The 14,326-nt window shown below is 35.3% G+C and overlaps 1 protein-coding gene across 2 annotated transcripts; it reads left to right on the top strand.

Moving 5' to 3' along the window:
* Positions 1 to 3,714: 3,714 nt before the first annotated feature.
* Positions 3,715 to 13,957, top strand: LOC123194801 (CCR4-NOT transcription complex subunit 10-B-like). Of its 2 annotated transcripts, none has more exons than XM_044608230.1 (6): positions 3,715 to 4,246; positions 5,349 to 5,435; positions 7,091 to 7,270; positions 7,394 to 7,480; positions 7,560 to 7,631; positions 11,721 to 13,957. In XM_044608230.1, the coding sequence occupies exons 1-6, from the start codon at positions 4,067 to 4,069 to the stop codon at positions 13,674 to 13,676; spliced, it is 2,562 nt and encodes an 853-aa protein (XP_044464165.1). In that variant the 5' UTR covers positions 3,715 to 4,066; the 3' UTR covers positions 13,677 to 13,957. The 2 variants fall into 2 exon arrangements, with proteins under 2 accessions (XP_044464165.1, XP_044464164.1); XM_044608229.1 differs by having other exon boundaries at positions 7,088 to 7,270.
* The last annotated feature ends 369 nt before the right edge of the window (positions 13,958 to 14,326 follow it).

The raw sequence follows: 14,326 nt of genomic DNA, 5'->3' as shown, positions 1-14,326 counted from the left end.
GCTGGTGCCGAATCGTTAGGTAACATACTTAAGTCCATGTTCGTGGTTGATTGTATTTATCGACCAAAGGAAATTATTTCAGACATGGCAGATAGGTACCAAATTGACATATCCTACACGCAAGCATGACGTGCCAAAACATATGCAATAAATACATTACGGGGATCTCCTGAAGAGTCTTTCGGTATATTACATGAGTACTATTATAATTTGGAGCTGAAGAACCCAGGAACTATGACACGTATTGATGTCGATCCGGAAAATAGGTTCAAATTTTTTTTCATGTGTATGGGGTGTTCCATATGAGAGGTCCAACAATTCTATCCCCCGATGATATGCATTGATGCTTCACACTTAAAAGGAAAGTATCTTGAGTCTCTTTTCATTGCTGTTGCGAATAAGGCTGGATTCGAGCCGAATCAAGCTCGGCTCACAACCAGCTCAGGCTTGGCTCGGTTCATATATGGGCGGCTCAAGTTCAGCTAGAGCTCAACTCGAGCTCGACTCGTCTCTGCTCGAGTTTGGCTCATTTTCGGTTCGACTGAGCTCGGCTCGGTTCAACTCGTTTTTCATTATCAAAACAACATCGTTTTTAATATATTTTGATCAAAACAACGTCGTTTTGTATAAAAAATTTTTAAAAAAATCTACCGAATCAACCCGAGCTGGCTCGAGCTCGATCGAGTCAAGCCGAGTCTGGCTTATTTCAGACTCGATCGAGTCGAGCTCGAGCCGGCTTGGCTCGAGTCCAGCTCTAGTTACGAAGGACGGTAATAATCAAATTTACCCACTCACATTCGATATTGGGCACAAAGAGGGAATAGATACATGGACGCCGTTTTTGACATACCTTCGCATGTGCATTGGTGATTTGCCAGATTTGGCCATTATTTCTGATCCGTATTATTCAATAATTACGTCAGTTGCGAACGTAATGCCTCACGCTCGTCATGGGTTCTGTAATTACCATATAAAGGGTAACATGCGTTCACAATTCAAAAAAATTAAACATATTGAAGGTCTATTTTGGAGAGCTGCTAACGCATATCGTCTCACGGACTTTCAAGCTGCTATGAGTAGAATTGCTAGAGTTAATCCCGCTACAGCAGCTTATTTGACAGACATTGGGTATGACAGATGGGCACGTGCCCACTTTAGAGGATTGCGGTATAATATAATGACGACCAATATTGCCGAGTCTTTCAATGCTTTGACACGGACTGCTCACACTTTGCCTATCACTATATTGGTAGAGTTTCTTCGAAGCACGTTGCAATATTGGTTTTTCAATAGACGAAACATGGCTGGTGCGTATGACTAAAATTTATTCTAATGTTTTTGTTTTTTCATCGCATTTATTTTTGTTGTTTTTTTGCAGGTGAGAAATCTCACCCGTTAACACCATGGGCTGAGGACAAGCTTGCTCGACATGTGTTCAAATCTGCCAACATAGTTGTTAAACTAATCAACATGCAACAATACGAAGTTCATGATTCATAACAACAAATGTTCATCGTGAATCTTCTATATCGAACGTGTGATTGTGGAAAATTTCAACATTCCTAGATTCCGTATGCACACGTTGTAGCTATAGCAAGGTATAATAACCTATCGGACTGTGTAGGCTGGGTCAGTATGTACTACTCTACTGAATATTTACGTAGGGTGTACGAAGAAGATATTAATCCACTGGGGGATCAGTCAACTTGGGCACCATCAAATATGTCTGCGATTTATCCTCCAATGATGGAGCAACGAAGGTCCGGTCGCCCTTCCAATCATTCAAGAAGAGCTTCACAAAGAGAGGAAGTTTGCCAACAATACTGCAGTCGATGTCATCAACCTGGTCATACTCGTTTGAAATGTCCGAGTCCAGCTCTAGTGCCTATGGTTAGCTCGTCCTGTACGCCCAGTAGCACATGAACCCGATGTCGTCATACTCACGATGCAAGCCATACGACCGAATAGGTTATCATGTTGAATCTGAGATGGGGTTTTGTACATGTACGTGATGACAATAGATTTTAATGTATTGCATGTTTACTTTTATGTAATTTATCTATTTGGTTTTTTACAAATTTTAATGTATTGCATTTTATTTTATTTTTTTTGTTCAAACTCTTACATGTATGTGCTGACAATGGATCAAAATAGTTGAATAGATTTTAATGTATTGCATGTTTAGTAAAATTGAGCTTTTGATGAGGAATGTTGCTTTCTTATTTTCTACTGGTTTTTTTGGTTTTGCAAATCAAAACCATTATCAATCATCTATCAATCTATGAGATAAAGGTTTATTTATAATTTTTCCACTTTGATTTTCTACTTCAAAATAATAATCAAATGAAATACAAACTTATTTGTAAAATTAATTAATATGTGACAAAAGTAAGCATGGCTAAGAGATATGTATACATAGAGAGACATAGTGGCGTCCAGTACTTGTAACCCAAAATTAAGCATGGTTAACAAAAGTAAGCATAGTTAAACAAACTTTCTAAAATTCAAACCAAAATTCGGTTGTCAAAAGTAAGCATGGGTAAGCAAACTTTCTAAAATTCAAACCAAAATTCGGTTGACCAAATTTCTGAAGGCCAAAATACATGGTTTCTGGATAATTTGGAAGCTGATTCGGTCGGTTAAATTCGGTCGACCAAATTTATTCACATTTTACCCCCTGAATTTTTAGAAATTACATTTGACCCGTAAAACTTTGAAAAGTGACAATTTAACCCATTTTTGAAAAGTGACAATTTATTTTCATGTCCAAATTATGAAGATGTTGAACTCTATGTTGAAATACTCTAATATATTTTATAGTTATTTGTGAAAATTTTACGACTGATAAAAAATATAATATAATATATTTTATGTCCAGAAAATTATTAATAAATATAATATAATATTCTAATAAAAAATATAATATAAATAATATAATATAATATATTATATATATTATTATAATAATATAATATATTATATATATTATTATAATATAATATAATATAATATAATATATTATATATAATATTATAATATTATATAAAATTAATATAATAATATATATTAATATAAATATATTATATACATATAAGGGTTGGCGTCGCCAACCCTTATATGTACAGCGCAGGGTTGGCGTTAACGCCAACCGTTAATAATTCTAAGAATTTCACGCAAACGTTTGCTTTTTTTTTTTCTGTTAAACAAATTTTTTTTTCAGTTTTAATTCTTAAATGCTAATTTTTTTTTCCAGTTAAATCCTACTAAATGTGATCTTCTTCGATGGTCGTTTCTTTCAGGGTATAAAGTGGATGTAGTTGAGTTTTTTTGTGGATTGTTTTTTTTTTTAAATCCTTATTTTAAATAATTCTTAGTCTGAAGAATTCAGTATTTTCTTTCCTGCTTTTGTTTTTGAAGATGAGGAAGAAGAGACAGTGATTCCTTTATCACTTTGAAAGAAGATGAAAAAGAGAGAAAAAAGTTACAGAGAAAAAGATAGAGAATTTGTGTATAAAAGATTAAAGAGGGGTATTTTAGAAAAAGTGATTACTGTTGTGGTATATTTGTTAAAACTTTAGGATAGATGATATTTTTGTATACACGGAATAAAATAGCAGTAAAAATTTCAATTCCCCTAAATTTTTTGCGTATATAAATTAAAAGAAAAATACAAAAGACGGGGGTCTTGCAAAGTACCCTATCAGAACTCTCCTTAAAGTAAACTAAAAGTGTCTTCGAAGCCCCAAGGCCCCAGTAACTCTCTCTCCCACCTTTCTCGTTTGTTTCCGTATTTCTCCCCAAATTTATTCCCATTGTTTTTTTAATTTTTTTTTTTTTAATTTTCCTCTGCAAATCGGGCACATTACGTCCTCTAATTAATTTTGTTTTGAATTAGGGTTCCCCACAATGACATAAAAATTTCCCTCCAATGAATATCAATCTATAGCTTCCTAAAACCTAGGGTTTTCTTTTCTTAAATCATATCTTTTCAATCTCTTTTTCCTATCTTTCAATCAAGATTCTACTGGTTTGATCCCATTCTGCCCTGTGATTCTACGATCTGATCATGGATTCTTGGGATTCAACGCAATCAACCAACGCCAATAAGTCCCCTGACGACGATGGCGTTCTTTCCGTCTCTGCCACTCTAGCTAAAGAAGCCGCTCTCTACTTTCAGTCTCGCAAGTTCGATGAGTGCATCGATTTACTTAATCAGCTCTTGGAAAAGAAACCTGACGATCTTAAGGTGAATTATTATTGTTGTTGTTGTTTTAATATTATTCACTTATTTTACTATTCATTTCGAGATTCAATTTTTAAACCGATACGGCTTCTATCATTTTTTTATTTTTTTTTTGTGCGTGTGGATGATGTTTCGATCTTTTAGTTGTATTGTTATTCTTTAGTGCAAGAAATGCACATGGGTTCCATTAGTGGTTTATTGTTCTACTACTAAATTTCAGTTTATCCCAAAGTTGATAAATTAATTTATTGGCCTTTAGTCATCAGTGAATGATAATTTAAAAGTTTCAATTTTTATAGAGAGTTATCTAATTTTCTGTTTAGTTGGAGTACTTCATAAATTAAATCTTTAAATGTGGGTATTTAATAAGTTAAATATTTAAATATGAGCTACTGTGTAAGTTAATTGAATGTTAATCTTATCAAACGGACTATCATTGTAATAAGTGAAATTCTTCTGTTTGCTTAGAAACTGATATGAATAGAAACTATATTGCAGTTGCATAGTGGACTTATTGAAGTCGATTGACTGAGAAAATATAAAACCACTAGTCTACAACAGTCTAGATTTTCTGCTAATTGCAACAAGTTCAGGACTCAACAAGTATGGATTCTGGTCTCTGGGCTTGATTGTGACCAGTAACTTTTTCTCTTTTGGTAGGGGTTCATGCATACTATAATAGCTTTGCTCATTCTAATTTGTTCCGAAGAAGGTTTCTGATTTTTTGTTTTTTGATCTTAAAGAGATCCTAGCCACAATCAAAATATTATTAATTATTTTGTTTCCTTAGAATATTAGAATTTGATTGTTTTTCATTAAGATATGAATGTTATTAATTTTCTCCTACATGCAAATGAATGAGTATGATATTGTTGCAAGCAAGTGCTCTATGGGAATACTGGAAATGAAGTTGATGTAACTGGCAATTAATTTTTGACTTTGATCCTGATTCAACAATGTTTGTGCAGTTTTTTTTGAAAGCATAATTCTAGTTGTTTTTATGGTCATATGGTTGACAAAATAGCATCGCTGTCTTTTTGCTTGTGTCACTGCAGTTTGGTGGATCTTTTAAGTTAATGTATAAAAGGATTTTCTTTTTTTTCAGATTCTACATAACATTGCAATTGCGGAATATTGCCGGGATGGTTGTACAGATGCAAAGAAGTTGCTTGATTCACTTAATAATGTGAAGGTATGATACTATCTTTTCTATCTGGGTTTACATGTATGCAGCTGCTCACACATGCACATATCATCAGTGAATTGTGCATATTATGCATAATGCTGCCAAGTTATATCTCATAAACATTTTAGAGCTTTCTTTTGTGTACAGAGCTTTTCTAGTCCTATTGGAGTCTTCTGGAATTTTCCTTCTTTTCCTGATCAGTCTTGTGGCAATTTTTTAACTTATTGTGTTCAGAACTCAACGCATGATCAAAAAATGAAAAAGAACACAGGAAAGAAACTGGAATACCATGTACATGAACTAGGCTTTTTTCTTTTTTCCTTGGTGTTAAATGTTTGAAAAATCTTGTGAAGGTTCTGATGGTTCTCATCTATATAGAAGAGAAGGAAATAAATGTATGTTGTTAGAATTTTACTTATGGTAGTGTGCTTATCATTTCTTTCTAATTAAGTATTTTCTACTGGGAATTTAACAATGTTTTGTTTCTATATCTGGGATGACTTTATCTCTTTTTAAATAAATAAAAGAAGATAAAAATTCTGGCTTGCTTTCTGGCATGCCTGGCTGCTTCTGTCTGAATAATGACATGACCTGATATAAATTAACAAAAAATATCTCTATCTTCTCAATCAATGCAGTTGGAGATTTGTGTGTTATTAATATCAGTATTTGTTCTTCTTTTCTGTTATAGAAGATAAGTTTGATACTCTTTATTGACTGAAAAGAGTGTCTCTTTTTCTTGAATTTACTTTAGCCAAGAAGCATTAGATGATGACCTTTTTCTGTTTTATCTTAACCTGCAGTTGGTAGATATTTCTTATAGTGGATTATTTTGGATTGGCTTTATGAAAATAATGTTAATCTGGTGGAATCTGATACAAAGTGGTAGGGATTTGTGAATACTGTAACTTAAAAGATATAGTGGTGTGCTAATTTTCATATTGAAGAGCCCTTTCATTGAAATTCTTGGTCGTATGTGAAAGCGATCTACTCTTTGAGAAGTACTCTCTATATATAATTAATTTATACATATTGAAGTAGATTGATAAAGGCATGAATCTTTTGGCTAATGGAGAGGCAGATCTTGCACCAATAAGGATGAACATTGATATTGGATGGCTTGATGTGATAGATGCACTCACCGAATTACCAATTTTGTGTTATTTTAAAGTTTTTGCAATTTTTTTTGGTTATATTTCATCCACTTTTCTTAAGAAGTATGCCCAGTGCATTTCTGATTATTTTTTTTATTATGTATGCACAGTTTTGTTGTTTATATGTGCAAAATTTGACCTGAATTGCTTAGTTAGATTGGTTGGATGGGGGATATATTTTTTGAGAAGTTGAAGCTGATTAGATGTCATGAGAGATTTCTGTAGCCCAATGTAGTTTGGACTTGAATGCTTACTGGGTTCAGTTTAGATGTCCTCCATTTGTCCTTGATCTCTCATGAGAGGGCAGTCTTTTGTTGTTTTTTCTGTGTTATTTTTAAAAATCCGATCAGAAAGGATGTTCATAATACTAATGACTGTTATGAAAGATTTAATGCAGATGGTTTAATTTTTTTTTGTTTTGCAATATTGTGATATTTTTATGTTGATTGTATATTTCTATTATAATTTAGTCTTCTGATTTTCGTTTAATTGGCCTTGGATTAGAAGAGAAGTGAAGAACTTGCACATTCATCTGGAGAACATGTTGAGAATTCTAGCAATCTTGGAAACAAAGCTATTTTGGCTTCAAAAGGCAGCGACGCATCAGGTCATCAATTTTCTGCTGCAAATAGTGGCAGTTTCGTTTACATGGATGAATTTGACGCTTCTGTGGCAAAACTAAACATTGTATGTTTCCTTGAATCTGTGTGGCTAACTTATTGATGCATTTCTGTTGAATAATAAGAAATTTTAAATTTTTTATTTTTTCCTTTTTGGATTGATTGTTTTTTTGAAATTGTTTTTGGATAGGCGGTTATCTGGTTTCATCTTCATGAATATGCAAAGGCATTATCAATACTAGAACCTTTATATCAAAATATTGAACCGATAGAAGAGGTATGATAATTTTTCCTCTTGACTATTTTGGTTTGGTTGATGTAATTCTGTGTTAATTGCTTTTCTATCTAATGTGCAGACAACAGCTCTTCAAATTTGCCTCTTGTTGCTTGATATTGCTCTTGCATGCCATGATGCATCGAGATCTGCTGTAAGTAAATATGATCATATTGTTATTTGGCATTCTTTGAAAATTTTCTGTGACATGTTTTAGTTTCCTCCCTTTTCTGGTTTAAGTAAATATAATCATAATTGTTATTTGGCATTTTTTGAAAATTTTCTGTGATATGTTTTAGTTTCCTCCCTTTCTGGTTTAAGGAATGAGATGATTATGTTTGAAGTAATGTTGGTGGATTGTTAACTTTAAGCTCATAAGTCCATCTGGTGGAAGGTTTTGGTACTATGATTCTTGCTTCTACCTTTTAAGTTTATGTGAGTGGATTTTGGAGGAAATGAATCTACTTGGCAGTAAGAATCTTTTTGTATAAACCTTTCCAGAGCATGGTCTTGTTTTTCGCACAGCCGGCAAAACAATAATCTACCATAAAGTAGTACTTTCGGAAAAAAGAAGTTTTTGGTAGTTTCTAATGATTTTGATTCTTCATTTGATTTTGATAAAGTATTTGGATACTTCCATGTTTATGTTGACTGGTATTGTGCAATTGGGAGGTGTTATTTTGATGCAACCTGAAAGAAAAGGATGAGAAGAGAGTACAAGAAACAAGAGAAAAGGAAGAAAGTTTGTGAAGTCTCTCAATGTGAGAGCAGTTTCTCTTTACTGAATATCTTGTTCAATGTCGAAGCAACTAGAGAGTAGAATTAGCCGGCCTTGGGCTTCTGGACTTCTAGACAAAGCAGCCCAATTCTGAACCAAATATAGCCCACTATACTGAGGTCTATATCAATATCCCCCGCATGAGAAAATCCTTGTCGTCTAGGATGAAAGTCTGGAAATTGTTGCTGCAGGTCATAAAAAAATTTCCCAGGTGGCATCCTTAGGAAAACTATTAGACCACTGCACTAAGACTTCAGTCACCACTCTGTGACCTCATCTTCCAACTCTTTAATCCAGAGTTGCTACGGGTCCTTTGAAATAGTACCATCTGCTTTTATCATAGGCAATTGGGACTGGGGCAGTGTATTGCCAATGTGTTTCTTCAGTTGGGACACATGAAAAGTGGTGTGAATGTGAGCCTCTGGAGGTAATTGAAGCTTGTATTTGACAACACCTATCTTTGCCAACACATGTTATGGTCCAAAGTACTTGGCAGAGATAACTTCGCGCAGCTCCCATTGACTACTGTATGATGCCTGTAGTGCTGCAACTTAACACATACCCAATCACCCAATCACCCACTCTAAAGCTCTTCTCAATCCTCTTTGTATCAGCCAAAAATTTCATGCAAGTTTATCTTCGTTGCAAATAAAACTTTATAAGTTTAATAGCTGCTTCTCTAGCTTGCAGGCTTTGGTCTACAGATGCCACCATCGAATCCTGCAAAAAATATGGCAATAGACAAGAGCTCTTTGGCAGTGCCATAGACTGCTTCATAAGTAGTAGTATGTATAGAAATATGAAATGTGGTATTGTACCACCACCCAGCTAATGGTAACCACATAACCTATTCCTAGTGGCGCTTGCTAGTCATGCATCTTAAATAGGGTTCAAAACATTGATTGACCAATTTGGTTTGACCATTCATTTGAGGGTGATATGCAGTGGAGAGATGAAGTTGAGTGCCTAGTAATTTGAAAAATTCTTGCCAAAAGTGACTGAGAAACACCTCGTCTTGGTCAGATACCAAATCAGCGGGTGCTCTATGGAGTTTATAAATCTGATCCAAAAATGTTGGAGCTGCTGTCAAAGCAGTGAAAGGATGCGCAAGAGCTAGGAAATGAGCAGATTTGCTCAGTTTGTTAACTATCACCATGATCACATATTTTCCACCAGATTTGGGCAGCTCTTCTATGAAGCCATTAAAATGTCACACCAAACTCACTATGGTATTGTTAAAGGTTGCAAGAGATTTGGGCTTGCTGCAGCATCATACTTAAGTTGTTGAAATATTGGACATTCTCAATCCTGCTCCCTGACTGCTCTTTTTAATCCCTTTCAATAGAGTATGCTATTGATCCTCTTCATGGTGGCTTGGACCCCGGAGTGACCACCTTGAGAGCTGTTGTGGAAAAATTGCATTATTTCTTTTTACAATTCCAAGTCATTACCTACCACCAGTTTGCTCTCTCTCTGTTATTGATCTACTACTTGGAGTGGCTGTTAGAGTTTCCATGTTCTAAAACAAGAAACTGTAAGGAATTGTCTTTGATCCAGGAAGTAATAATCGTTTTGAGCAATTTCGTTTGATAATTGTCATTGCTTGCAAGGTGGGAGTGTCAAGTTCAGGCCTTCTTGATGTTGCATCTGTGACTGTTGTGGATACCCTTTCTATACGGGATCTCATAGTTGTATCCCATCATCTTGGCAACCCATTCTTGATGAGCAGATGTAGAAATTTTTTGATTTTGCAAGAAGTTGAGGCTCTGATACCACTGATGCAACGTGAAAGAAAAGAATGAGAAGAGAATACAAGAAACAAGAGAGAAGGAAGAAAGTGAAGTCTCTCAATCTGAGAGCAGTTTCTCTTTACTGATTATCTTTTTCAGTGTCTCAAACATTTTGCTAAAAGTTCCTTATCTACACAAAGCAACAAGAAAGTAGAATTAGCAGGCCTTGGAAGGTTGAAGTCTGGACTTCTAGACAAAGCAGCCCAATTCTAAACCAAAAATAGCCCACTATATTAGGTTTATATCATATTTTTCAATGTATTGAATGAGGTTTGGAAATAGCCCCTAATTTGGAGCTTGGTGAACATGAGGGAAGGTTGAAGGAGTTTTGGGTTATCAAATGAAAAAAGAAAGTTTTATCATGTGATCAATGCTTATTCTGTGCTTGGACCTTGTTTATACCCTAATTGCTGAAATTTGGGTATGATTGGATTTTTGAAAGGATAAGTCTGAAGTTGAGTATAGCTTTCTATTGTAAAGAGCATGTTTATGCCTCCCTCTAACTTACGTATAGTGATGATAAGTAGCATATGGTCATAATTTTGTCCTTTACATGACTTGAGAGTGTAAGTTCATTGAAATGTTCATGTGTTTGGTTGTGTAATTCTGTGAGCCTTGGATTGATGATGGATTTCACTATTTGAGGATTTTATGATGTGTGATCTGCTTTCTTATTAAGTATTTCCTAGCTTGGAATTTTTTGAGGCTATGATATTGGACTTTTATCTCTTTGCCTTTCAAAATTTTGATAGCATTGGTTTTATTTTAACAAATATAGCAAGGGGTAAATATCTCTTTTTACCTGGATATCACCGAAAGAAAAAATAATCTATGTTCTAATTTGACACAATATGGGGGCCTCTTGATGGATGGGAGTCATGATTTTGCTAGATGATGTGTATGTAATAAAATTGGTTCACAAGGATCTGGAATTTTTTGTTCCTCATTTCATTTCATTGGTATCTTTAAATGAATAGTGTGAGGTTATGTTTGGACACAAATGTTGCTTATACAATCATTTTCTGATTAAGATGACTATTCATTTAATTTAATCATTTTTTTAAAATTGGGTTGTAATCTCTAATACTTTAGTCCTCATTGTTGAAGTACTGAACGTTAATTAGTGTAAGTCACTGAGTTCAACATTCTGATGTTTATGTAGTAATTTTGTTGAAAACTATTCCAACTAGTGCTTTTACTTATGGTATGTAAACTTTAAGGTGTATTTTTTTATCAAGTAGTGAAATTTTTATTAAGATTTATGATAACTTAAAGTTCCAAGTAATTTATGAACAAAACAACTTGCTGGACCATCCATATATATTGAACCTATATGCACAGAAGGTATTTTGGGCTCCTTCATAATCCGCAATTTACAATGGATATTGCTTTTTATGGGTTGTACTTGAGATGGTTTGAAAATCATTTAATCAAATAGTTTGTAAGGTTGGCTTTTACGTTTTCCCTTCCTATTTTGTGTTTCTATGATGGAAAGAGAGAGATGATAAGCCGTTTGATATTTAGTTGATGATCTTCATATTTGTTGTGAACATTTTTGGTCTGTGATAATGAAGGTTTTATTTTTGTATAAAATATCTTGTTTTCTTCACAGTTTGTGTCTACTTCATTGGTTTGATATTTAAATCTTCTCAATTTTTTTTCTTGATTTCCTCAGGATGTTTTAATTTACTTGGAAAAAATTTTCGGTGTCGGTTGTGTGAGTCAAGGTGACTCTGGAAGCATGGCACTGCAACAGTCCGCTAATCTACTTGCAAAATATTCCGCTGTTCCAGCAGGTTCATCAGTTGCAGATGGTTCTAATTCAGATTTAGCTGCTAGTGTAAATGCCTCTGAAAGTCCTTTAACAAGAACTTTATCAGAGGAGACACTTGAGGATGATACAGTGTTGGCATTGTCAACTCTGGAGATCAGTGGTCAGAATTTAGTGAGGCCGATTGGTCTTTCATGTGTAAATGATCTGTCAAGGACCCTACTTGATAAATCTATCTCTACTGTTGATCTGAAGCTCAAGTTGCAACTATACAAGGTTCGCTTTCTTCTTCTCACTAGAAACCTGAAGCAAGCAAAGCGCGAAGTCAAGCATGCTATGAACATTGCACGTGGGAGGGATTCATCCATGGCTCTTTTCTTGAAGTCCCAACTTGAATTTGCTCGTGGGAACCACCGCAAAGCTATTAAGTTGTTATTGGCATCAAGTAGCCGGACAGAGATGGCTATTTCAAGCATGTTTAACAACAATCTTGGTTGCATTTACTACCAATTCAGCAAGTGCCATGTATCATCACTTTTCTTTTCCAAGGCACTAAGTAATTCTGCATCCCTTCGGAAGGACAAGCCTCCTAAGCTATTAACTTTCTCCCAGGATAAATCTCTCCTCATAACATATAACTGTGGTGTGCAGTATCTGGCTTGTGGAAAGCCAATATTAGCTGCTCGCTGTTTCCAGAAGGCAAGCTTAGTTTTTTACAAACGGCCTCTCTTGTGGCTTAGACTTGCTGAATGCTGCTTAATGGCTTTGGAAAAGGGACTAACTGTGGCAGGTTGTGCTCCATCTGACAGATCAGAAGTGAGAGTTCATGTAGTTGGCAGAGGGAAATGGAGGCATCTTCTAATTGAGGAAGGTATTTCTAACAAGGGGCATGTGGATTCTGTAGAAAAACATGACTTACTTTTTGGCAGTGATGCGCAGCCGAAGCTTTCTTTATCTCTTGCACGGCAGTGTCTCACTAATGCCTTGCACTTATTGAATTTTCCTGACTCAAATTATTCGAAGTTTGGTTTGCCCCATAATTCATTTGTGGAGGGAAATGAATTCAGTGAATCAGCATCGTCAAAGTATTCAAACCACAAAAGCATACCTGGAATTGATTCCAAGATACCAGTAGGCTTAGGTCAGGTTACTGCAAATGGGGATGCCAAAGAGCAAAAAGGAGGGACAACTCTGGAGATCATACAGAATTCTGTGTCTTGTTATGAGGATATTTGTAGAAGAGAAATCCTAATGATTAAGCAAGCTCTGTTTGCAAACTTGGCATTTGTAGAGTTGGAACTGGAAAATCCTGTGAAGGCCCTCTTTGCTGCAAGGTCTCTCTTGGAACTCCCAGATTGTTCGAGAATTTACATCTTTTTGGGTCATGTATATGCAGCAGAGGCACTCTGCTTACTGAGCAAGCCTAAAGAAGCTGCAGAGCATTTCTTGAAATATCTGTCTGAAGGTAATAATGTTGATTTGCCATTCAGTCAAGAAGACTGTGAACAATGGCGAGGGCAGAAAACTGTTGATTGTGAAGAGTTAAATGGGGGATCGGTGTCTGTTAAGAATTCTTCCCCAGAGGACTGTCAAGATATTATCTTACCAAAGCCAGAAGAGGCACGTGGAACCCTTTACGCAAATATTGCTGCATTGTATGCAGTGCAAGGAGAACTGGATCGAGCCCATCAGTTTGTGACACAAGCATTGTCCCTGTTACCTAGAAATGCAGAAGCCACCATGACTGCAATATACGTGGATCTCATGCTTGGCAAGTCGCAAGAAGCTATTGCCAGGCTAAAACAGTGTAGTCACGTGAGTTTCCTCTCCAGTGGTTTACAATTGAGTCAGTCTTGCTGAGGTTGTACTAGTGGTTTTTAATTTGTGTCTTGCCCAACCTCTCTTGCTGCTAGTTAGAAGGTAGATCAGCGATCCTTCTAGAGGATTTGTAACATATATATAGTTCAATTCAGAGAATAATTTTTTTTTTTCTGTTTTTCCTTTTAAGTTTGATCCCAGGTTTCATTAATCCATGGTGAGGCTGAGTATTTTGGTAATAGCGGATGCCCCGCTTTTACTTTTGAGATGTAGTTGTGGTTCGGATTTATTGTGTTTTAGTGGCTAATCCATTTGGTATTCAAGAAGAAAGATCATGTTGAGAATGAAAAAGTAAAAAAAAAAAAAACAGAAAGAAAATCCCCCGGAGAGAAAGATTTCTTTTGAATTTGAATTACAATTTAAAGTTTTTGTTGCAATTGCAATGCAGCTTCTCATACTCGTTTCCCATGTATACGATTTGTTACTTTTGAACATCTGTGTTATAAGGTCCACTATTATGTCAACGCATGTTCTTCCGCAATGTGACATTTTTGCTTGAATTCGCGAATCCTGAGTTTGAAAGAATTGTTATTGGTTTTTCAATGGAAAAATCCCGACTTGGCCTTATTCAATAAGCGGAGCATGAAGACTTGTGGTAAAATTATGTTTGTTGGTTATGGGGGGATTGGGCA

Source organism: Mangifera indica, chromosome 13 (assembly GCF_011075055.1).
Source record: "Mangifera indica cultivar Alphonso chromosome 13, CATAS_Mindica_2.1, whole genome shotgun sequence".
Classification (NCBI taxonomy): Eukaryota; Viridiplantae; Streptophyta; class Magnoliopsida; order Sapindales; family Anacardiaceae; genus Mangifera; species Mangifera indica.
Note: the sequence above shows the minus strand (reverse complement) of the source record. Positions and strands in the feature narration are given on the sequence as shown.

Bases quoted from the DNA above. Each gene is read 5' to 3' on its own strand.
- LOC123194801 (XM_044608229.1), top strand. From the start codon at position 4,067: ATGGATTCTTGGGATTCAACGCAATCAACCAACGCCAATAAGTCCCCT. The intron at 4,247-5,348 runs GTGAATTATTAT...CTTTTTTTTCAG, and splicing joins AGAAACCTGACGATCTTAAG to ATTCTACATAACATTGCAAT. The intron at 7,271-7,393 runs GTATGTTTCCTT...GTTTTTGGATAG, and splicing joins CTGTGGCAAAACTAAACATT to GCGGTTATCTGGTTTCATCT.